At 39.3% G+C, this 24,926-nt stretch overlaps 1 protein-coding gene across 3 annotated transcripts in view; it reads left to right on the top strand.

Annotated features, from left to right (window-relative positions):
• The window catches only part of LOC117434662 (potassium voltage-gated channel subfamily H member 4-like), a 41,490-nt gene that overhangs the window by 1,846 nt on the left and 14,718 nt on the right, over window positions 1-24,926 (top strand). The window contains exons 1-4 of one of the 3 annotated variants that reach the window (XM_034057262.3): window positions 5,179-5,627; window positions 18,764-18,997; window positions 19,921-20,052; window positions 20,867-20,997. In XM_034057262.3, coding sequence (XP_033913153.3) covers window positions 5,552-5,627; window positions 18,764-18,997; window positions 19,921-20,052; window positions 20,867-20,997 — 573 coding nt within the window. In that variant the 5' untranslated portion in view covers window positions 5,179-5,551. Of the gene's footprint in view, window positions 1-5,178; window positions 5,628-18,763; window positions 18,998-19,920; window positions 20,053-20,866; window positions 20,998-24,926 lie in introns of those variants that run through there. The other 2 variants (XM_034057261.3, XM_059003138.1) reach the window with 2 other exon arrangements.

Raw genomic sequence — 24,926 nt, forward strand, 5'->3', positions numbered from 1 at the left:
ATACAGCCTTTTTTTATTTGGAGCGATGACTAAAAAGAACATAGAACTCCCAGCAGTAGAATGACCCCAGGAGGTATGAACGGAGATCTTTAATCAAACCTACAGTATGAAAATCTTGCTCACTGTTTTCTGTTTCTGAAGTCTGCAGTTTTGTATTGTTATCACCAGACTAGCAGAGCAAGACAGGGAAAAGGAGCATCGCAGTGCAAGAATAATTGCACTGCCTTCCCTTTGCAATCCGCCTGCTGAACAACCCTATTGATTTTCATAGCAGTGTCTGGAAAAAGTCCACATTTGATGCTGACATCACATCTAATGATGAGACTCCTATCTAAAGCCATATATATATAGAAACCTTATACCTATAGGTATCAGCATAGCTCTACCCTTACAGAGCCAGTCCGGTTTATAAAAACATATAAGGAAAGGATATGATGCATGCAATAGATCTACAGAACTGTGACATCACGGATGCACTCCGCATGGGTGTGAACTGCTGGATACTAAAAAAAAAACAGGAAAAAAGGAAGTTTCACATCACCCTACCCCCAATACAGACACACAGTATATCAAGGGAATGTATTATGTTCCTGAACTATTTTTCAGTGGCACTATAGGGAATATGATGCCATATGTACTACATCTATATATATATACAGTGTATAATCTTTCCAAGGCGCTGCAGTAATGATGGCACAGCGGCTGTATCGAAGCTGTGAAGCCGTTCGTCTGTGCCCATGCAGTAGAAAAAAAACATTATGGCGACTGAAGACCCATCACACAGCCACGGGTGCTCTAGCAGCTTTAGGATTGAAGCATTGGTTTAAAACCCTTGTTAATATGAGTTTAAAAAAATAAAAATAAAAAAAAGGATGAGATGGGATAAACCACCTCTTTGGAAGTGCAAATCGCATTGTTCTTAAGCGGGAGGCTGTAATTAAAAAAAGTCGAAGGATTTCTGCAATTGTAAAATGCAACATTGAGAAAGAAAGAAAAACCAACAGCATTACGTATGGTTGTTATAAATATATCTCTCTACTACCTTAGGCAAACAAATGCCAGCCCCCATGTATACATTGATCTAATCATGTGTAGATAATCGCTTGGTGCCATGCCCAAATCCTTAATCTAGAGTGGAGTACAATAGCAGTTAAATAAGAGCCTCTCTTCCTCTGCTCCACCAGCACAGAGCAGAGGGAGGCTGCTAAATAAGTATAAGAGCCTCTCTTTCTCTGCTCCACCAGCACAGAGCAGAGGGAGGCTGCTAAGAAAGTCGGCACACAATAAAGGCAGGGTAAAACTTTTTTTTTTTTTTTAACAGGCTAGCAAGTACAATACATTAAAAGAGACTTAATAAAAAGGGCTTGCGTTCTGCACCAACCTGTTAATAGCACTGAATAAACAGGACTGGTCCTGTGAGACCCTCCATCAAGCTTCAGCGCTGACTCCAGCAAGCAGTCATTATAATCTTCCGCTTGTGTCACTCTGCAAGTGGGCAACGACTCAGGCTCCCCTCCGGAGCATTTTCCATCTTCAAGGGTCATGTTCCCAGCTCAGTTTAATTGCTTTGTTTTATTGCCTGGATTGCTATTTCATACCCAAGTGTCTGATTGCATGCTTCATTCAAGCCCTTCCCACAAACCCAGGGACCATTTCCGGGAGGCTTTGATTGAAATGCATTATGTGGCAGGACGGCTGACGGGTAACTTACCCAGACCAGGAAGCTCACACACACTCACACACACACACACACACACACACACACACACACACACACACACACACACTGCTAGTTGTAAGTGCTGGTGCACGTATTTAACCAAAATAAAAAGGATAGACAAAAAGCACTGCTCACAGAGCAAAACAACGTTTGTAACAAAAGCAAATCTCGAACACAAATAACTCCACCAAAACAAAGGTCCTTCCAGCACGAGTAGCAATTGTTTTATTTTTACTTTAGTTTTACTTTCTCCTAGCTCTCTCTCGTTCACCACTCTAAACAGCGACCTCAAACACACAAACACACGCGTTTATATACACGTGGCCATCTCCGAATTAACGGCAAATTCTGCACAACATTTGAGGATGGGGGCTCTAACCTGATCCACGCCGCCAAACAATAACAGACAAAAACACTTGTTTTAAATAAACACAAACAATACATTTTAAACCATAACGATGCATCGTGTTTTTAACCCCAAGCAAACACATTTCTTTTTTAAATCATAATACAATACAACCTCACTAACCATTCATTTTTAAACAAACCAAAACACATTTTTAGCAAGGCTTTCCAAGGCCCCATATTTATAGGCAGGGCTCTTCTGCCCTGCTACACATTAACTTGACAGTATTTAACAGAATCAGAAGAGGAATGAATGGGAAGAACTGTCTGAAACAAATACAGACCTTGGGGCACGCAGTACAGAAAAAGTCTCAGTTGTGGACTATTTTCTTGTCTTGAAATAAATGCTACAAATCAAGATACAAGCCAGATACCTTGTGAGTGAGTTCGGATGGTTATAATAATCGGAAGTTGTTTTTCACCTTTCAAAAAGGAGAGAAGGCCACAAAAGTTTTTTTTTTAATTTATTTATTTACAAATGAGAAATCTGAATCTAAGAAAGCCCTGAAAAAAAATAAAATAAAGGAAATTAGAAGCCTTACGTAAGAAATGTAAAGAACGAGAAGAGGTCATTCAGTCCATCAGTCCATTTGGTTCCTAGTAGCTGATGGATCGCAGGAATCTGTCTGCTCGATTCTTAAAGGATTTCGAGTCACAGTAGCTTGGTAGATCATTAAATACACTCGCCACTCTCTGTGTATAGACATGTCCCCTACGTGCTGGGAGTACTAGTGTGGCCAATTAAGATCATAGTAAAGGCCCAAACAGGTCCTTAATGCTTGAAGGTCCTACCAGGTATTATAGCTGCCTTGGGATTTGCCTGTCTGGTGGGGGGTAGAATCTGGGGTCTTAGTCAAATGAATGACTAGTGCCTCCCCTCATCCCACAAATTAAATAATACAGACTAAATTGCCAATATTCCTCATCAAACCGTGGATCGTGTTGGTTGAAGTTGGCATGGCTTGAGAGAAACAAAGATTTTACTGTACTACTACTTCTCCTGCTGGATTGGTTTCAGCGAATCCTAGAAGTAATCATGTAACCTTGTAAGATTATTAACAACAAGGATTTCTTCTTTGAAAATTCCCTTAATGGTTGAATAACTGTGTCAGTGCAATACTAAAGCAGTATGTCAACTGAAATGTATTTACTGATGTGGGTTATGGTCTGCAGAGGACAAATAGTACATCAATAGAAAAGATTGGTGGATTGGCGTATACACTGTACACAGTGTATATTCTCCCAATACTTTTGATTGCTGTGGAAGCAACAATTATTCATGAGGCATTGTAATTGTATTTATTTGGCATCTGTCTAATCAACATTAATCCATCATGAACCCATTCTTATTTTAAAGTGACTGGTTTCTGTTACACACTGGAGGGGGGAAAAATACCTTGAATTAATTCAAGAAGCTCAGCTACTGTGGTAAATATATTACTCGTACTTGAAAAAAATGAATACTCGTTTATACCCGTTACTCGGCACACCACACTTAATTTGGTGGTCAAGCGCTGAAAAAGAAATAGAAACAGAAAGAATAACTTTCCCCTAATTTCCATTATTTGACACCCCTTTTTAAGCTGGTACACTGAAACAAGATATAACAATCTGTGGTGCATGGGTTAGTCCATGTGCAGAAGGAGGGGTAATATTCCGTCCTGCATTTGTTCTTCATCATTCAAAACAAGCTGTTGTCTTTTAGTAAACAGTGCCAGATACAAGGGTGAAACGAGCATTGCTGTAATCAATCCTCAACTCAGACAAAGCCATGAAATCCAGGAGATATTACATCGCTCGACTCAATCAGCAACTCAACTCCTACAGCGACTACAATGACTGTACCAGCCAATCAATTTAATTACCAATCTCATTACAAGACTTGGAAAGGGTTATCCATTATAAATTCACCTGCCCTGCTGACAAGCTATCCAACAAGGGGAGTAAAAAGGGATGCATTCAAAATGTATAACAAAAATTGCACAAGACGAATTCCAACTGTTCAAATGCTTCCAGATTCTGAAAGTGATCCTCTGCTTTACCAATATGTTCAAGCAGCTCAGGTCCCATGTAGGTTACACCCTCTAATCAATCATGAATGAGTCTGCATTGTGTGTCTCTCCCGATCTCTAGGAATCCAGATACAGGAGGATGTTAAAAGATGCATGTAAAGATTGCTGTACAGGACAGATGCATAGAAAAAGGGTGGCCAAAACATGAACTTGACACTTGTCCTCAGTGTATGTTGCTAATGGTTTCGATGCTAAGGTTAGATGCTCAGGTAGATCTACTCCTGACTGGCGTTTGGTTAACCCTTCCCAATGGCAGGGTCACCATGTGGCTCTATGTTCACTGGGACAGTTTGGGACAGTTCATTCATCGCAGTGCATTCTGGTACGTTTTACCCGATGCAGGTACCGTTCTTTAAGCGAAGCAGGACTACACTTACCAGAATGTTAAAAAGCCTGTCCCGGTGAACATGGAGTCACATGGTCACCCTACCAATGGTACTCAATGGCGATGCCACAGTGGCCCTACAGTGTTCTGTACTAAGAGGCAATCTACCAATGCACTAGTAACCTGCTTTGCAAAAAGTCAGGTTTTTGGTGAAAAATGTTAAACACTGTGTCCAGGTGATTCTGATCTATATATTTCCATAGTCAAATTTATTCCCCAAATTTATTTACTCATATCTATCTATCTATCTATCTATCTATCTATCTATCTATCTATCTGTCTATCTATCTATCTATCTAAATATTGCTTTGGGTTTTTTTCCCTACAGAAAAACCCTCATTGGGGTGTTTCCATAGGTCTCTGTGCGCTTGTGTGCCTGTGTGTGTGTGTGCCTGTGTCTGTATGTGTGTGTGTGTGTTTCATTGGTAGACAACTATGAGATTATGAGAGAATAAAAGTGGGAGTGTACAAGGAAGAGAGAGAGAGAGAGAGAGAGAGAGAGAGAGAGAGAGAGAGAGAGAGAGAGAGAGAGAGAGAGAGAGAGAGAGAGAGAGAGAGAGAGAGAGAGAGGTAGCAATTTGGAAAACACAGCTGCTCATGGCACCGGCTTTAACAAATGAAAGAAAAAGAGGCAGTCTACATGCAACTCAGGCAGAGGAAGCAAACAGCACGAATCTTTACCTTGACAGAAGTTACAAAACTAAACCAAAGTGGGGGGGTTGGAGGTCATCAAGACTGGACCTCCCCTCAGTTCATCTACTTCTCAGAAAAGCAAGTGTAATTGATTTTCAAAACAAACACACGCTACAGTAAGAATGTGAGGAGGGTGAAACAGGGCTGGGGTGGCTTTCTGTTTCTTCAAGATATTCATCTTCCAGCTCTTTCGTTCCAAAGCCCTGCAGCTTATTGTCTGAGATCGGATGGAATAATTTGCGAGGGATTTACTCATTCTTCTTCAACTAGAAGAAAATGCCTGTAATGAAAGGCTTGTTAGCGCCCCAGAATACTTTTTTGGACACTATAGCAACCCGCTTTGATGGGACGCGTAAGTAATTGCTTTATCAATGTGGTTCAGGGTCTTTGACATTATTTAGGACTGTGTACAGTAAAGAGTTGGAAGTCTGAACTGTATTAAATGAAATGAAAATTCAATGCAAATGCAAATAGGGTCTTTATTTCGGTATTCTGGTGAAGGTTGATTGGAAACGGAATGGGTTGCGTTGGTGTAGACACAAACAGACCTTTTAACAATCAGATTGATGGTTTGTGATTTAAAGGACCGTTTTAGTTGTAAATGAAATTTGCTTGGTAGGGAGCAAACTTCAATCAATTTTGTTATTTTCATTGTTATTTTTTTTTTTGTACACACTGTACTACAAGGTGCATTGTTAATACACTCCAATAAGCTGTTTTCTGAGGAAATACAATATGCTAAATCCATTTCGTTTTCTTAAAATTAAATAATATTCAAATAAAAATTAAGAATATCTAATATATATATAATATATATATATATATATATATATATATAGAAAATATGTAAAAAAATAGTGTATTTGTGATAACTACTTTGATTAACATGACAATTCCTTTTTTTAACATTATCCTAAAAATCTTTTTTTTTTTTTTTTTTAAATATTATTTATTCAAAATCAACTCCGAGGGATACAAACCTTCGAATTTATTATCTTTTATTGAACCAAGCTCCTGGCTTGAAAAAGAAGTGCTTGGTGAATCAGCTAAACCATAACACCTTTTGCAAAGGGAGTTGTCTCTTGTTGTCAACCTGCCTGAAACCTCCTGGGAATGAATTAACAAACTGGTAGCAAAAAAAGCAGCGTGGTGCTTTGAGGTGTTGTTACGAATGCACTGTCCCTTTTAAAGTGCCTCCTGGCAACGTGATACAAAGAGTTGCAAGCCCCCTCCCTTTTGCGTGCTTGCCTAGGAAAGTAGGAGTCTTGTCTATGAAGTAGAGTTCTGCTAGGAATCTGTCTCAAGTGCAATCTGCAATTTGCAGTTTTTTTTGTACCACTTTGTTGCTATTAAATGCAATGCAATTTATGCCAGTCTGAAGACACATCAAGTGCATTATAGAATACAATGCTGAGCAGGCTCCCTGCTTTCCAAGAATGGATTAGAGTGAGCAATGGTGGCTGAATCCCTCTGGATCACTTTAAACACCCTGCAGACTTGTTGCATTGAAGCAGTGCTGAACTGACTGTCCACAGGGGTCCTTAACCCCATCCACATTGCTAGGGGTGTGCTAAACCTCTTCTCTGACTAAACTAGCACACACACTTTTGGCAGCAACATTTTGCAAGTAAGAACAAGAGTCTTCCTGGTTCAGCCTAATTGGATAAGGGCGTCTGCTAAGAAATAAATAATAATAATAATAATAATAATAATAATAATAATAATAATAATAATAATTAATTAAGGACCTAACTGAACAAAAAAAACAGGCCTTGTTTTTAGGAGAAAGAGCCGTCTAATAATCTGGCTAAGGTATCAAATCTAGTTAGTCTTGAACTCCTCACGTTTGCATGAATCATCAACCTTGACAAACAGTATAACATTTTGCAGAAACATAATCATAAGCATTTTAAAATTCTAACACTTGAAATGAACCCAATGATCGAGTATTTGTTCCCGAGCTGGTCATGCAGAGCGCTCATAAATGGGTACAACTCGCTTCTTCTATGAAAGCTTTTCATCTGAAGCAGCCAGATAGATTAGATTTGTTTATGGCTATGACGAGTCATTAGTTTCTTGAGGAAATGTATTTCCCCAGTTATTTTAGCAATGAACTGAGTGAATTCATATGAAAGTAAAAACATGTGAAAGTCCCTGCTTTACTCTTCATGTGATTGAGTCATAGTGCTAGGAGGGTTCAATACAATGTTGTTTTAGGACAACATTTCTCTGCTGAGTACTACAGATTGTAAACTGCAGTGCTCAATAGAAACATCTCGAAAGTCAGACACAAGTCTTTGATCCAAGCCTTTCGTTTTTATGAATAGAAGTTTTTTCAGATTTTGCAGCTTCTTGTTTTAGTACCAGTCTTTTGAGATCTCCTTTCCACAAAGGAGATTTAACATCAGTTTACCATCTCATCCACTAGCCCCTAAACACCAGGCTGGGACAGAATACCTTCATACAGCACCGGCTGTTCCTTGAAAGTCTCCTATCCAAGTTTCCAAACATGACTTTATTATTATTTGTTTATTTAGCAGACGCCTTTATCCAAGTCGACTTACAGAGACTAGGGTGTGTGAACAGCTGCAGTGTCACTTACAATTATGTCTCACCCGAAAGACGGAGCACAAGGAGGTTAAGTGACTTGCTCAGGGTCACACAATGAGTCAGTGGCTGAGGTGGGATTTGAACCGGGGACCTCCTGGTTACAAGCCCTTTTCTTTAACCACTGGACCACACAGCCTCCTTTATGTAGACATGAAGTGATTCCGAACACTACTACTCAACAGAAGTAATACTTATGAAGAATACCTTTGCAGAAAACCCCATTGCAATACCATCCTAATACCATTGTATTGCCTAAGAAATCCCTGGCTGAACCATTGGAAGACCACAGATTACCAGCCATGGAGACACCCTTGATTTAGATATTGCACTGTGGCCCTGAAATTGTAGCACACTCTCTAGTGCTGACATGGAAGACTGCACAGGATTACTGGTGTGTATTGTTTTTTTATAGCATTGTCATGCCACTGATATGTCAAAGTGTTCTCAGTGTGGTACAGTTCTATCAGTGTTCTTTGTGCTATCATTTGTCTCTTTAGCGCAGAACTCTTGCATTGCCATTGCAATGACCTCTATGCTGACAGAGTTCAGGTTAACATTTCCACTTATGAACGAGGGAGCCTTCTCTGTACAAATGCGCATTTTGATTAGAAAAAAAAGATGGTAATAAATGTTCCAGAGGCCAGGTTTATCTGGGCTGTACCCAGACAATCTCTCCCCCGTTAGTGAAAAACAGGTCAAATGTCCTGGTTGCTTTTCCTCCCTGTGATCTGGGCTTTAATGCATGCCACAGACAAGCAGCCAGAAAAAGCAGGGCTAGCCAGAGGAAAGATATTGCTGCAGCCCTCCAGAAGAAATGTACAAGGCTTACTAGATAATCTGTCCCAAAACATCCCTCGTTCATGCAGCATGTGGAAATGTAACATTAAACACAGTAAGGACACAAACTTCTCTCCACTTAAAACCAGCAGCCTCTGCTACTTGCTAACGTGGGCTGTTATAAGTGACATATGCAGTACACGCTCTGGAAATTCTTCAATATGTAAAGTACTGTTTTAAACAATAATGTCCACATTTCTATTGAACCAGTATAACCAGATCTTGAATCAATTAAAACCACCACTCTGACTGGCTGACAAGGGTAATCTCTGAGCCCAGTAACCTTACACTAATCCATGCATTAACAATTTACTCCTGGGCTCTTATACAGCTTTCGCATGGCGTTTGGGAATAATCGGATATTTAAATATATATTTTTTTATTTGCATTATTATGTATGTGTGTGCACCGGTTTGATCGTTGCAATCGCTTGAGTACGTTTACACCCAGTTTCGTGCATTTTAAGTTTCACAAAGGCAGTTCAAGTGTATGGTATTTACTAACTGATAGGTGACATTCTATCTCTGCTGGTAAAAAAAAAAGAAGTGTGAATCATGTATGACAAGATTAAGCTTTTCTGTTTAGCTGGGGGTGGGAGAAAACTGGAGGGATGGATTTTTTTTTTTGAAAGTCACAGGCTAGACATTAATTTGGTAAATATAGAAACATAAAATGTATAAATCACTCTGTTCCGTAGCTCCATTTCTATGCTTAAGCATCGTAGTTTATGAGGATAACAATCCTTAATGTTTAAATTAATACATTTCATCTCAATAGCTTGTTCAGCAGCCTTGTAATTACCTCCAAGACTTAATGCTATCAGCTGGAATGAATCACGCAAATGTTAAAAGTAATGAATCATGCTGCATTGTTATATTATTAAACTCTCGATTCTAGTTTCCTAGAAAACGGTGCCATGCTCATAGGTGTAGAAAGAATGGAACTGGGGAGGCTATACAGTAAGGGTTTTGTTTGCAGTGATGGGCCATCATTAGGAAAGGAGCCCTATTCACAGGACTGAGTTTAGAATTTTTTTTAAAAATGCATAGAGCAAACTAGAGGTGTAACGATACCCTAATATCACGATACGATATGCATCACGATACACAGGATGGTTCTGATGGGCTGCTTGTATGTGCTTCTGTTCTTGTATCACGATACACATGATACATACTTCTGCTGCGGCATGATATGTCATGCATATCGCGATATATCGTGCCGAATCCTTACACCCCTACGGCAAACTGAAATCCCTTACATTATTATTTCTTTATTTTTGAGTACCAGGGCTGTACCGGACTCTGCCTAAATGCTGAAGCCTGATGCCTTTTCCATGTCTAAACAGAATTCTGTTCTGAATGTAGTTTCTGTGTGTTGTGTAATCACGGTCCTCATTGCCAGCGTAGCCATTCAAGTGAAGAGGTACTTCTGGTTATGTTGAGTGTTGTTGTTCAGACTAATGACAGCAGCCTCCATACTGTACCCTGTGGATATTTATGAAGGCTCAAAATAGTTGTTCCTGTTGTCTTGGAAACCTGCTCTCTGAAATTACCCACCCTTGCTTAAATGCAAAGACAGAAAACGTCTTCTTCTTCTTCAATGTATGTAAATATATATGTAACGTAACCTCTTCAGACAGCACCTGCAGACCTTCTCTTTTCCCTCTGGACACTTTATCACTCTTCCTTAAATGCGCTTTACTTGCTCTTATCTTCCCCCTATTTTACTGCATTTAATCCTGTACTTTAGAGTACTGTAATCTGTCAAGTGTTATTTAATCTGTAGTATTTTGTATTTAATTATATCCTGATGTAACTATCACTGACACTGTTGTCTGCTCCATTTATTGAATCTCATTTTGTCATACTTGTACTTGCTAGAACCGAAGTCATTGGATTTATCTTGCTCTTAATTGTATTAATACTTGTACTGTGATTCTTGAAATGTATTTTTGTTTATGACTGTAAGTTGCCCTGGGTAAGGGCGTCTGCTAAGAAATAAATAATAATAATAATAATAATAATAATAATAATAATAATAATTATAATAATAATAATAATTGCATTGCATGATAATATAAATAACTAAATTTAAAAAAACACCTGTATTTTAAAACCATGTAGCTTGTAAAAACCGAATGCATCAGGACAGCGCTCACACGACTGCTGTTTGGTTTCGTCTCAGAATGGCTGCTGGTTCATCTGCTTCATTTGCTAACAAGCTTCTTCCAGATGCCAGGTGCGCTGACAAGTGATGAGAAAATGGTTACATGAGAGCACCTAGGTCTCGTCCCCAGGGCCTGCCTGGAGTCTCTGTGAGCTCCTGGGGAGAGCCTTGCCTTCTGCAGGTTGAAACCACAAGGACTGGATAGAATATGTAGCTCTCTTCCCTAACCCTAGCCCTATTGCTAGCCCTTTTCTGATACAATTGTGTACTTGCATATATTGTGCAAAAACACTTCATAATGATGTGTAAGTACACATGTATTTACAATGTAAATGCACAGTAATTCTAGACACAATGTTACTAGAAACCAGAATAACCTTCTGATTGGTCGATTTGGGCCCCTTGTGGCTCAATTATGACCCTTTAAAAGTCAATTATAAAGACGCCTCGTAGTTTTCCACTGAACAATCAATCTCCCTCGAAGCATCAATGTAGCTGTACAAAGCATTTTGTTTTGAAGAAACAATACTCTAAAATGGGTAGTTTTTACACTCTGACGCTGTTGTCTTTGTACTTGAAGTACACAGCTGTCTGAGGGTGTAGCTATCAGATGCAGTGAATGAGATGATCAAAAGTTAGCAGTACAGGTGACCTTTTTGTTCTTCACAACCCCATTGATAAAGGCAGAATGCGGACCTCAGCATATCAAATTTGGATGGCAGGTGCTTAAGGAGGCTTTATAACCCACCAGGTTGCAGGTGGTTCGAATGAATGCATTGTTTGAAGGCAGAATGTTTAATTTAATAGAAGTTAAGCTCTGAGTTTAAAAATAATAATAAAAAAACACTTAAACAATCAGAGTAAACTGCCTTTAATGAGTTGCCATGGTAATCCAATAAAGGGAAGAGGGGGTACAAACGATCCACGTTGTCGTGGTAACAATATCGGCCTGGCATTTTCTTTTTCTTTTCAAATTATTATTTAAATTCAGAGACAGGAAGAAGACGAAGAAGAAAAAAAAAAAAGCCAATCTTCTTAACTGATTCAGGCTTGATCTAATTTAGGTTGCTAACACTTTTTAATGTTTTTCCATGAGATTTACCGGCAGGGAAACAGGAATGAATAACAATGGCTGCTTGTTAACCAGGGCTTAGTAAGTTCTTTTTTTAAAAAAGGGCTTTACCGTCTTTGTCGATTTAAGAATCGTGTAGTGTAGCAGCTGAAAAGTAGGTAACCCTGTACCTCTTCATTATAAACCCTGCAGAAGAATACTGCTGTAAAAACATAGTAAAGTATAGTAAGCAAATTAAAGTGAAAGCATGGCAAAGCATAGGGAAGCTTGCTAAGGGACAGAGAAGTAGACAGCTGAGCCTATACACACCTATGTAGGTATTTCCATTTCATCATATATATATATATATATATATATATATATATATATATATATATATTCCTACCTCTGAAATGTCAGGCGCAGACAGCTAGGAAAGCTGTGCAGCTTCACTCCGACCAGACAGTGAACGTTGACATTTTTCAGCATCATCCAACCCCATGAGATTTCAGGTGGCAGACTCATGAGGAAAGGCTGCACAACTTTTCTAAAAAAGAGACGCACATCGCAAGAGTGTGGATGACCTAATTCCGACCTGTCTCATGTATGAAGTATGAGCAGCACTTAACTAGTGGCTGCTTGGTCTAATGCCTCTGTAAAACCGGGCTTGATTTGTGCCCTCGTTTTCACAATCCTCCTACACACAAATAGGTTTAAATGTCAGTTCCTTGACTCTGCAGTCCCTATAGTGGTGTAAAAAAAAACATACCTGTGTAATGTTAGAAAGTGGTACGCTGTCACATTGAAAGTGGTACGCTGTGAGATTTTGGTACAGGTGCAATCAATTGCGATGTGATGTGTTTTCCAATTGTCAAACAGAGTTACATTTGCAAAATATATATATATATATATATATAATTAATGGTAAATGTTCCTCTGTTTGATAATAGGAAAACACCCATCAGATCACAATCGATTGCACCTGTATCAAAATCTGTCAGCGTACCACATTCTGATGATGTACCACTTTCTAACACTACAATGGAACCACTCTATATACAGGATTATTCATTTTGAATGCAACAACACCATTTTTTTCTGCTTTAATAAATATTTATTTTATCGTGAAAAAATACAGCCCTAATTATGTTTCAAGAAAGACCTGCACACCGCCTGGGTGTCTCTCGTTCTATAGTGGAGCCTTGTCAGATTGTTAATAAATAAAACAATTAAAAATCAAGAAACTCAATGATTTATAATTGACTTAGGTCACGTCACGGGTCGGTAATGGTGTCACTAATGGTGATAGAGGATTAGGGTTGAAGACACCTCTGCTGCCTCCATACAACTTCATTTATCCACATTTATTTTGCAACATTTTCAAACTTAACTTAATTACCTTGAAAATCCTGTTCACTGTGGCTTGTTTACAGGTTTCTGTAGACTGGAGTTCCGAGGTTTCTTTTCAATCAACACATTTCGCTTGAGTTGTATAACTGGTCAAAATGTTAGATAATGTTTCTATATAAACATTAAACAAATAAACAGAAGTAAGCCTTGTATGTTAAAAAAAAAAATCAGTGTTCTTTAAGGGTATTTAAAAAGCAGCAGTTTAAGATTCATTGTAAGAGGCTTATAAGATTAAGTGTTGTCTCAAAATTATACAAATACCAGCACATAATGTGCCGAGCAAGCATGCACATACAAATGAGTTTTCCGACACAGTGATTTTACGGTGTGGAACATTTTTCTCTTTTTATTTTCTCTTCCTGGCTATGGTATATTGTCTCACAAGGCTATCTATTCTAAATAACTGCCAGTTCCATTAGATTTCCCAATCCAGGCCGTAACATTTTTACGAACAGCTATCACTTTTAGCGCTGAGTTGCATCTCAGAGTTAACACAGCAGTTTATCTGACACAGAAAGATATCGCCCTTGTTTCTTTAATATAAAGGATTTTTTGACTCCCTGCTTTGAGATCAGAAAAAAAAAAAATCGAGCCATCTGTAATTGTGGAGCGGGAAAGGCACTAACTGTTGGATTGTAACTTTGGCTTTCTCATTAAAGTCGGATCATAATGAACCCCACTGCAGGCACATTTATTAATCTGCTTCAAATAACGTTTGTCACCCACGTAAATGCATTCAGTTTTAACACACATGTTTGTGCTGCATATCTCTGTTATCCAGTCTATCAGACAGCAGATTAGTTCAATGAATTAGCATAGAAAAGGAATTCTAGTAGATCCTTATATATTAATGCATGCTGCAGCAGAATTGATCACCTAATTTACAGTATGCTGTTGCTTTTAAATGTCATTAGATAGCTACTTAAATCCTCCATTTGTGTTTCTTAAGTTTCATCATTAGCATTAGCGCCGGGAGCTGCAGGTTTATTTCTGTTTTAATCAAGTGCGTTATTGCTTATTTGGGCTGTGTTCTATGCATTAATGTCGGTATTCTTGAATTAAAAGATTCATTAGAGAGCTCAAACCGCTGATAACATTATTACCTTACACTGTAAGGTTAGCATTATCAGGCAGCACAGTGTGTTACTTGTTTAAAAAGACCAGGGATTCTATCATTTCTAACCCTCAATTAATGTACCCTAATAGTTTAATATGTTTATTTAAGAAAGATATATGTTGCAGACTCTTGACCGGAGGGTCGTGGGTTCAATCCCCGGTGGGGGACACTGCTGCTGTACCCTTGAGCAAGGTACTTTACCTAGAATGCTCCAGTAAAAACCGAACTGTATAAATGGGTAATTGTATGTAAAAATAATGTGATATCTTGTAACAATTGTAAGTCGCCCTGGATAAGGGCGTCTGCTAAGAAATAAATAATAATAATAATAATTTATGCAATACCACAGAAGCAGAGCTGTAGAACGGAAAACCTTTACTTCATCTGCTGCTGCATCAGTATTTCAGCAATCCAGATTATACCAGCTGGCACAAATTTGCCCACAGGCACAACCACTGTGTAATAGGATTGCTCATCCCTTATAGTAAGATCCCCCATAGTAAAAGCCTAGCAGAGTGTAATAAAGCATAGTTAAATCACAGTAAAGCACAGAGAGGTGTGGTAAAGTATATTTTAAAAAGTGTCAAACCATCGTAAACTAAAAGCATGGGGGAAAAACTGCTATGCAAATTTACTGTGGTAAACTTTTATAAGGGATCACAGAGGCAAATATGTGCTTGTGTTAAGCACTGAACTTCCCTGTATAGATAAAATCAATAAATGCAAACCTGACTGTGCTTTGGCAGGTCTTTCTCTTGTCCAATGCCTTTATATCCACAATTATACATTACATACTCACATTTAAAAATGTACCACGGTATTTATGCAGTTTTTTGCACTTTTCCCATGTTTTCCCCATGGTTATACTGTGCATTTACCATAGTTTACCCTGGTTTGCCATGTTTGTTAATATACTTTATCATCCCTTGTTATTCTTTACAGTGCTTACCTATGCTTTGCCATGCTTTTGCTATGCCTTATTACACTTTGCTTTGCTTTTGACTATGGGACCGTTTTATCAGGGCGAATCTCTCCTGTTGAATTCAGAATCCATCGTTCTCATTTAAGATTGGAGTTTGAAGCCTCAAAGTTATGAACATCACACTCCAGGCAGACACAGAGCTTCGGTATCAAGAGTATCCAATTATACTGCTCTTGACATTTGAAACTTCAGTACTATGTCTAAGCCTCTTACGTGAAAGACTTTAATGAGAAGCGCGACTTCATTGTACCTGTAAAGGTTGCACTAGTTGTTAACTTCTAAGCTTGACTCGATTGTTCATTTCCAAAAAAAGTCCCTGTGACTGCAAACATGATGCCTCCAAAGGTATCTTAGCCAGGACACCTGCTTCAATGCACCTGCTCTTTCCTGATAATGGGATCTTTAAAGACATGCAATCCAGACAACTTAATACTCCATCCGTGACCAGGCAGCTATACCAGGTGCAATTCAAACCTGCGCGGCACCGCATTCTGTCTACCTAATGGGTATACGATTCCCCTGACCAGAAAAGTGGTTGTCAAGGCAATGTATCTGGCTGCTGCGTTGCATCAATTTAAATTACATAACCTGATTCCATTGCGAGCGATTGTCACTGATAGTTACGCAATGCAGAGTTCAAGCCTCTGTTAGTTTCGCTCTGCGAACAGCTGCAAAGGTGCTACCTGGCGAGCTTCTATAGCTGTCAAAACACGAAGCCTCTGGCACTTTGCCCTCCACGACAGCACCTTGCCAGAAGGAGCCTCATAGCTCTGATTGCTTATAGGGCTTAAGCAGGTTTATCCGAGATTTTATTCAATGTTGTATGGAACATATTTAAAAGTCCATGTGGTACTCTTGAAAGCCTATCCAGCCATTGAGTTTCTTTGTTATATAAAGCATGTTTGTTCATCATCTTTAGCTGTCCAGATTCTTCCGCACTGTATAAGTCGTAGTTCAATATTAAACAATACATTAAAACCACACTACAGATTGCATAATTGTGGCAGGGGTTTAATATAATAACGTTTTGCAGGTAGATGCACAAAAATACCAATTTAGGCACAAAAAAAAAAGATTTTTATTCTTGACACGTGACATAGCGTTATAATGTTTCTCTGTTGTTAAAACAGTGCCTTTCTACATTGCTGAATACCCCCTTCGGTTGGTCACACATTTTTTAATTTTAATGTTTTGACATTTTGAAACAGCTTGTGTGTGAACTCTATGGAGTTCGAGAAGTTGCCCTGTCGTAACTTTAAAAAAAAACATATGCATTATAAAATAGATACAGACAGGAAACTTAACATGGTCCAATTGTGCACAAAGGGACTGAAGGGGAGGTATGAAATGAAAGACTGTACCGAATGCAGGTAGTTATTTTATGCACAGCAACCAAACTGGACATGCAATGTTCAGAACAGGGCTAAGGACTAATTTGACAGATTTGACAGGGGTAAATCATCGTGCAGTAGTATTCACCTGGGAATTCTATTTTTTAGTAGGCGTTCTATATACAAGGTGATTAGAGTTTACCACATCAACGCAACATATCCAGGGGCGCTGGAACTAGGGGTGCTGGGGGTGTGGCAGCACCCCTCATGGCTTCCATCATATACAGGGGTTACAGTTTTGTTCAATGGCTTTCAGAACATCCCCACTTTAAAAATGGTTCCAGTACCACTGATCATATCATTGGTGTGGTAAACGTACTTTCTAATCACCCGGTATTACCCCCGGAGCCCTTTCACAGTGGGTGCATTATTAAGAAGATGTGGCAGGTGCTGCTGCTGAGAGAGGATGAATGGAATAGCTCGGGTTACCTGATTATTCTAGGACGGTTTCTATAGTTATCTCGCTGAGGGGGGTGACATGTTAGGTTTTGCTGTAGAGCTATATTTATACATCTGAGCAGGAGACAGCATTCCTCCAGTGTGACTGACAGCCAGTGGCAGCTGACAGCTGTAGATTGCACAATACTACTACTAATAATAAAAACAAACAAACAAACAAAAAAAACAAAGGAGATCATGCTTTTTAAAAGCAGGGGAAGAAAAAAAATCCCTATGCATTTACACAATGGAAGTAAAAGGTGCAAAAGCCAGAGAAAGGTTCTAAATGACACTAATTGCATGCTGTGAAGTCGGAGAGACATTTATAGCTCACCCTTGATAGGAGAACAGATTTCAGTGGTGGAAGCAGCAAGCAGAGAGAACAAAACGGATCTCAGCATTGCAAAACATTTCATTAACATCGCCTGGCAAAAGTATTTTGGCAAGGTTTATAGATGCATTGTGGCAATACATCTTTAAACTTTACCAATAAGTTTTACGAGGCAATGTTAAGTAAATATTATTGCCCCTTTAAATAGTTTTTTTTTAACAGGACTAAAAGTTGAAAATTGCAAGCTCTGCGTGATTCTTGTAAATAGTATCTGTGAAAAACAGCATTGTTATTTTAAATACAGTATGTATAATTGCAGGCCTGAGTGCATTAATGTGTGGTCCAGTGGCTGTGTGCTCCAGTGGTGACGCTGTGTGCTCCAGTGGTTAACGAAAAGGGCTTGTAACCAGGAGGTCCCCGGTTCAAATCCCACCTCAGCCACTGACTCATTGTGTGACCCTGAGGAAATCACTTACTCTCCTTGTGCTCCGTCTTTCGGGTGAGATGTAGTTGTAAGTGACTCTGCAGCTGATGCATAGTTCACACACCCTATTCTCCGTAAGTCACCTTGGATAAAGGCATCTGCTAAATAAACAAATAATGTATCTGACCAGGCTCATAGGGAACTACTTTCGTGAACTTTTTAGTACTGAAAGATATTTCTTTTTAATGCAACAAAAGTTTGAAAAATGAATAACTTCATAGTTTTAAAAATCAATTTGTTTTTATTAATGTTACTATTAATGCATATTTTAACATGAAATTATATATATATATATATATATATATATATATATATATATAATTAGCTCAAAGAGCCAGCTGCCCAACGTTTCGATATGTTGTACATATCTGTCTCAAGGGAGCCTCTATATATATATATATATATATATATATATATATACAGGTCTGGATTCCAGTAATTTTGCATTGGACAAATGGTGATGAAATCATTTGACCTAACTATGTGGTTTAATCTTTGAGCGTTGGATTAACTTGCATTATAACAGACCCAAGTACAGTCACTGTTGGTTTGTCAGGGCGCAATAAAAAACGCAGCTGATCATTGCTGCTCTTCCCTCTCTCTCGCCCCCTCTCCCTCTCCTCTCCTCTCCTCTCTCTCACCCTCTCCTCTCCTCTCCTCTCCTCTCACAGACAGTAACTTTCTGCTGGCTAACGGCCAGGTGCACCGCGGCTTCCCCATCGTGTACTGCTCAGATGGCTTCTGTGACCTCACGGGGTTTGTGCGCACGGAGGTCATGCAGAAGAACTGCATCTGCCGCTTCCTGTACGGGCCGGAGACCAGCGAACTCGTCTCCCAGATGATCGAGAAGGCTCTGGAGGGGCGGCAGGAGTACCAGGCTGAGGTGCGTTTCTACAAGAAGAACGGTGAGTTTGACCACACCTCTGTAATCGTCACGTCAGATCTTTATAGTCCCATGTTTTGATTCAATTTGTGGGTTCAATACAAATTATAGAGAATTTAGAATAAAAACATATACAGCATATGTACATTAAGTATCCTAATTGTATTATTGTTCATATTTAAACATTCCAGTAAAAAAAAAAACATAAATAATACAAAAAATAAACCATTGTCATTTTACTGTAGTATATGTAAAATAATATTACAAAAGACAGCAAATAGATTATTCCTGTCCAGCAAGGATGAAACATTGGATGTGCTGCAGCTGCTAGCTCACAATGAACTGTATTGCATTATACTTCAGCAATCACAGCAAAATCACCTTCAGAAGATAAGCATGTCTCCTGAGGAACGCAGCTTCATTGAGTTTTATACACTTGAGACAAGGCACAGGATGTCTAATACAGAACTACTCCGTTTTAATGCAGACCCTTGTATTGGGAGGGGGTGTACAATTAATCACTCAGGGCAAACATTGCCCTCAGCAAATTGTAAGTTGATGACCCCTGCCCCCCACACAGACGCACACCGCCCACTCTCCTCAGTGTTCCTATGGCGATATCGTCTTTAAGGTCATGGTTTCTGCTGCTAAGCTACTCTTGCATCACGGCACAGAGATGCATCCCATGTTTTACCAGATTCGAGGTAGACCCTTGAATAGCTTGAATGTGATGGTTTTATACACTAGGGGTTGCTTCAGCTTTCCCTTGCAGGGATGAGCTGCGTCTGGAATTCATTATAGCAAGGATTGCATCAACCACCTGGCAACTGTGTTCCCGGGATTACCCCTAAAAATATACGGTTAAGACAAGGGAAAGAAAGAAAGAAAGAAAGAAAGAGTAAAGCCAGTTTTCGTTGTCTCCTCTGGTTTCTTTGCTTTCTGTAGGGGCTCCCTTCTGGTGCTTGCTTGATATCATTCCCATTAAAAATGAGAAGGGAGAAGTGGTCCTCTTCCTGTTTTCCTTCAAAGACATCACAGAGAGCCGAGGGAAACCCAGCCACAGCGGCAGAAAGGACGGTAAGAGGCTCTCTATAGACTCCCCGCTCGATGGGGATGTTCTGCTGATTGTTCTGCAAGTCCATCCCAAAGAACGTCAGCTGTTTTAAAATGATAAGGAGGCTGTGTGGTCCCGTGGTTAAAGAAAAGGGCTTGTAACCAGGAGGTCCCTGGTTCAAATTCCACCTCAGCCACTGACTCACTGTGTGACCCTGAGCAAGTCACTTAACCTCCTTGTGCTCCGTCTTTCGGGTGAGACGTTGTTGTAAGTGACTCTGCAGCTGATGCATAGTTCACACACCCTAGTCTCTGTAAGTCGCCTTGGATAAAGGCGTCTGCTAAATAAACAAATAATAATAATGACAATTACAAGGTACACATTCAAATATTCCTTCATCACTTTTTAGGATCTATTTTAATGATCTAAACAGTGATACTGCCGCGCCTTCATGCTGTATTAATCCAGTTGGGGGGATTTATTGACCTGCTTAACACCAAGGCGGTTTATAAAAAGTAAGGTGGAGGTATTAAGATTCACCACTGTTTAGATCATTAAAATACACCCTAAATAGTGCTAAAGAAATATTTGAATGCATGCCTTGTAATTGCCATTCCTAATGTGATTTTAAGATAGTTCTTTGGGTACAGTGTCAAGGCATAAACTTAAACATTCATTTTTTCATGATAAATTTGCACTTTTCATTTTTTGTACTCTTTTGGAAGTTTGTATGGGCATTTAAAACAGTAAAATATGATGTTGTTGCCTCTCTGTTACCACTGTACCAGGCCTATCATTCTCTCTTAAAGAAATCTGTTGTTTTTTTTTCTTCTTCAGAAGAGAAACGCAGGAGTAAAAAAAATGGAAATTCACATTTGACGGCAGCGCGGAGGAGAGGCAGAACGGTCTTGTATCACCTGACCAGTCAGTTCACAAACAAGAACAAGAGCGAGGTCAAACTGAACAACGTGAGTACTGAGCAATCCTATTGTAAAATGAGAAAAAACTAAAATAAAAAAGCCAGTTTGTAAAAAAAAGAACAGCAAAAAAAAACATTAATAAAATTCATGATTGTAAAATAGGAAAACCAAGATAAGACAATGACGAGGGGTGTTTATCCCATAATCCTGACAGAATGAATTCTGTGTATCCACTGCTTCCCAATTGATCATAAGACACTCATTGGGAATGGCCTGCCCATTAAGGAAGCATCGCATTTCCGGTGTAATTGGAAAGTCAGAGAGAGCCCCAGAGAATTCACTGGTGTTTTTAATGATTCTCAAAATGTACGAAACCTGTCCGACTTCAGGGAACATGTACAGTGGAGCTAGGAGGCATGTCAGATGACGAATCAGTATACATAGAAAAATCAAATACAATGAGATTTTATAAATAGACCATAAGCCAAGATAATCCAATGTATTGTGTTTAGAGCTGAAATATTTCAGGATATTTTTAGGAGCTCCTTCTGTGTGGAGTTTGTTCCTGTTTTACCCATCTGCTCTACTGCAGCATGGATCTGTTCCCATATTAAACAGGTGGCAGCATGTTTTCAGCAAACCAATTGTCAAGTCAAAATCGCTTGGGATTTAAGTCATTGAAAAATACTTTGAGAGCTATCCAGATCTTCAACAGAAAAAAAAAACAAAAAACAAATCTATCAATGTAACCTTGACTGACCCAGTAAACACTTCCTGGGATCAGTAGACATGTGCGCCCTACCTACAGTTCATGAATGAAATCCTTGTTGGAAGCTAGGTTACCACAGCACACTGAGCTAATGCACTTGCCTCAGCACTAGCCACCAAAAAGTGACATGACTTTGCTGGTCTCAACAGTCCCTAGTTGCACTTCACATAACCACATTTCTGCAGAATTGCTTGTTTCTGCTTGTGATAGGCCAAGGGATGCGTGGTTTGGGTCAGGATTAGTTATAACCACTGCAGATAAATGCAGTAAATGGTTTAAACACAGACAGTGCATCTAGTGAAAGAAGAGAGAATTCTATTAAGAGCTTAGTATAAAGTTTCCAGTCTTCCAGTTGAAAAAATGCATGGTATGATAAACTGTTACAGTGAGCGCCGCTATTGTCTTTCACCCTTTCATAAGAAAGAAAGAATGAATGAATGAATAAATGAATGAATGAATGAATGAATGAATGAATGAATGAATGAAAGACAGAATGAAAGGGATTGCTGATACTTCGGAGAATTTGAGTTCACATCAACAGCACCCTGTCAGTTCTATGCATTCCATGGGATTCAAACCCAGAGTGCTGAGGTTTTGTGTTTGATGCCTCCAGAGGTTATAAACAAGGTCAGCTGTACGGCTTTTTGCACAGGGTTAGTAAAGGCAGACCAGCTATCGTTCACAGCTATCAATGACAGCCCAATCTAGTATTACCCAGCAGGGCTCTACGCAGGCACTGGCAGACTGGAGCAAACTGCCGGGGGGTTTCAAAATGTTTCAGACTAGTTCCAGAACCTTACACTTAAAATTTTTTTTTTTTAACTCATCAAACCTGAGACAGATTGCTACCCTGGCTCGCTTCCCACAGTTTTACATCCGAGAAGTGTTACCCCGGTAACCAACATTTTTTTACCATTTGGTTATTATCTTGTAAAAAAAAAAAAATGAAATAAAGAAATAACCCTGAGAGGTTCAAGCGGATTGGAACACATGTTTCTGTAATCTACTGTACTGCACTGCACTGTACTGCATTGCACTGTACTCTACAGCACTGTACTGCACAGTACTCTACTGTACTGCACTGTACTGCACTGCACTCTACTGCACTGTATTCTACTGCACTGTACTTTATTGTATGATCCCCCTCTAGACAGTTTTAAAGTTGGTACAGCGAGTAGACCGAAAGGGCATAAATAGAAGCTGAGTAAAAGTAAGTTTAAAACAGAAGGTAGGAAACACTTTTTTACACAGAGAGTTATAAATACACGAAGTAGCCAACCGGGGACATTTAAAAGTAGCAAAGAAAGGTGTGCTAACAAGGGACGAGCCTTGCTGAATGACCCAAACTTTTCTTATGTTCTTATGTTCAAAGCTTATCACGAAAAACCCATAGCATACTGCACAGGATGGAAGAAAGTCTGACTTCAGATGTCTGTCATTTCCCTTTTACAGCATTATGTCACTGTAAAAGTATACCAAATAATAGGAAAGCAGAGGCACAATCAACAAACGGTTTATTAAAAAGATATATTTATGATATAACATCTTTAAAGGGTTAGGTATTTCGGGTTAATCTAGCTAGCTGTTGCCTCAAACACAATTACCTTTCTTTTATTAAAAGACCTTTTAAAGTGATCAAACAAATTCTTTTGACCAAATAATAAATACAAAAAAATGGTTTTGTTTTCAGTTATTTCAAGTAGGTAGAAGGAGATCTGAAAAATAATAATAATCTCTAGTAATTGGTAGTTCTGAAAAATGGATTAACAATCAAAGGATGTGTTTCAGCCTAATTGTATCATTGCAAAGTTTTTGGGGTAATTGCACCTTTTCTGGAGTGTGCTGGGATCATTGCCAAGCTCCTGAATACTTCACCAGCGCGTAACTGGCTCTTCCAAGGACCGTCAGTCTATAAAAGGGTTGCTGCGGGGGCTAGAGAAAGCCTCACTCATGGCTGTTGAGACGACTGCTGATTAAATTCAAAACTAAAACGGCTGGCGAAATGAATGACAACCAGTTCCTGCTATTGAGCTTGGCTTAAATACAAGAGCCTGGCTCGGTTCTGAGGTACATTGCTCCCCAAGGGCGTGTAAAAAAAATCAGGGATGCAAACAGCACAGTTTTTTTTTAAAACAGAATATTTGGGTTCCTTGTGCCTGTGACCTCACCAGTCCGCGACATGCTGTCCCACTCAGCTGTCACACATTATGAGTAATGCCCCACATTTCAAGCATAGACTCCCGCGCCCTCACATGACGCCAATTGACCTCCTCTGCATGCAAACGCAAGGCAAAATACGACTCATAAGTTACAAAACATTGTCAACAGTGAGAAAATGTGTGTGAAAATGGTAACGGCATACAGGCTGGTTGGATGTTAATCCAGGCCAGAAGGCAGAATAGAGAGTCACACCGTTGGGTACTTTGATTATTAAACCATGTTACTCTGTGTAAAAAAGTGCTTCCTACTTTCTGTTCTAAACTTTACTCAGCTTCCATTTAAGCCCTCTTCTTCTCTCTGTGCTAAATTTGAAGCCGTGTCTTGGGTTAACTTCATCAAGATCACTCCCCTCTTTCCCTTTTCCAGATGTATTGTAGTGTGAACCGTCCTCATCGTGACCAAACGTCCCTCCAAAGTACAGTACCCAAAAAGTACAGTCCAAAGTACAGTACCTCCAACAACACGCACCAAAATAAAGAGAGAGAGTTTTGGTTACTAATCTGGTGGTTCTACACAACAATAAGTAGCTCCATACAATAAGCATGATGGCAAATATTTCAGCTTATACCCATCAGTTTCCAGAAATCAGTTCTGTGTAGGACTAGGTTTGATTGGCAATGCCGGAACCTTAGTTTGCAGTCGGCTTTCAGGTTTCTTAAAAGGGATCCAGAGAAACAGCTGAACTGCGTTTGGCCTTTCTCCTAATTGTGAACCATGAATATCTGAAGTTTCTCTCTTGGTAATTGGGCAGCCACCCTCATGGCTTTCACGAGAAGATCAAGCGCTGGGTATTTCAAACTGCCAGACTCACACAGGATTATATTCTTTCTAATCATTGAGAAGGGTTTTGAAAAACGTAAAGGACACATCACAAAAGTGGGAGATGGCTCATGCTAGACTGCGTTTTCTTCTCACCCCTTACTGGTATTGTCCATTTTTGATTGAGTGTTTCGAGGTTAGGGATGGCAGAATTAAACACATTCAGATT

This window comes from Acipenser ruthenus, chromosome 28 (genome assembly GCF_902713425.1).
Source record: "Acipenser ruthenus chromosome 28, fAciRut3.2 maternal haplotype, whole genome shotgun sequence".
In the NCBI taxonomy this organism is placed as follows: domain Eukaryota; kingdom Metazoa; phylum Chordata; class Actinopteri; order Acipenseriformes; family Acipenseridae; genus Acipenser; species Acipenser ruthenus.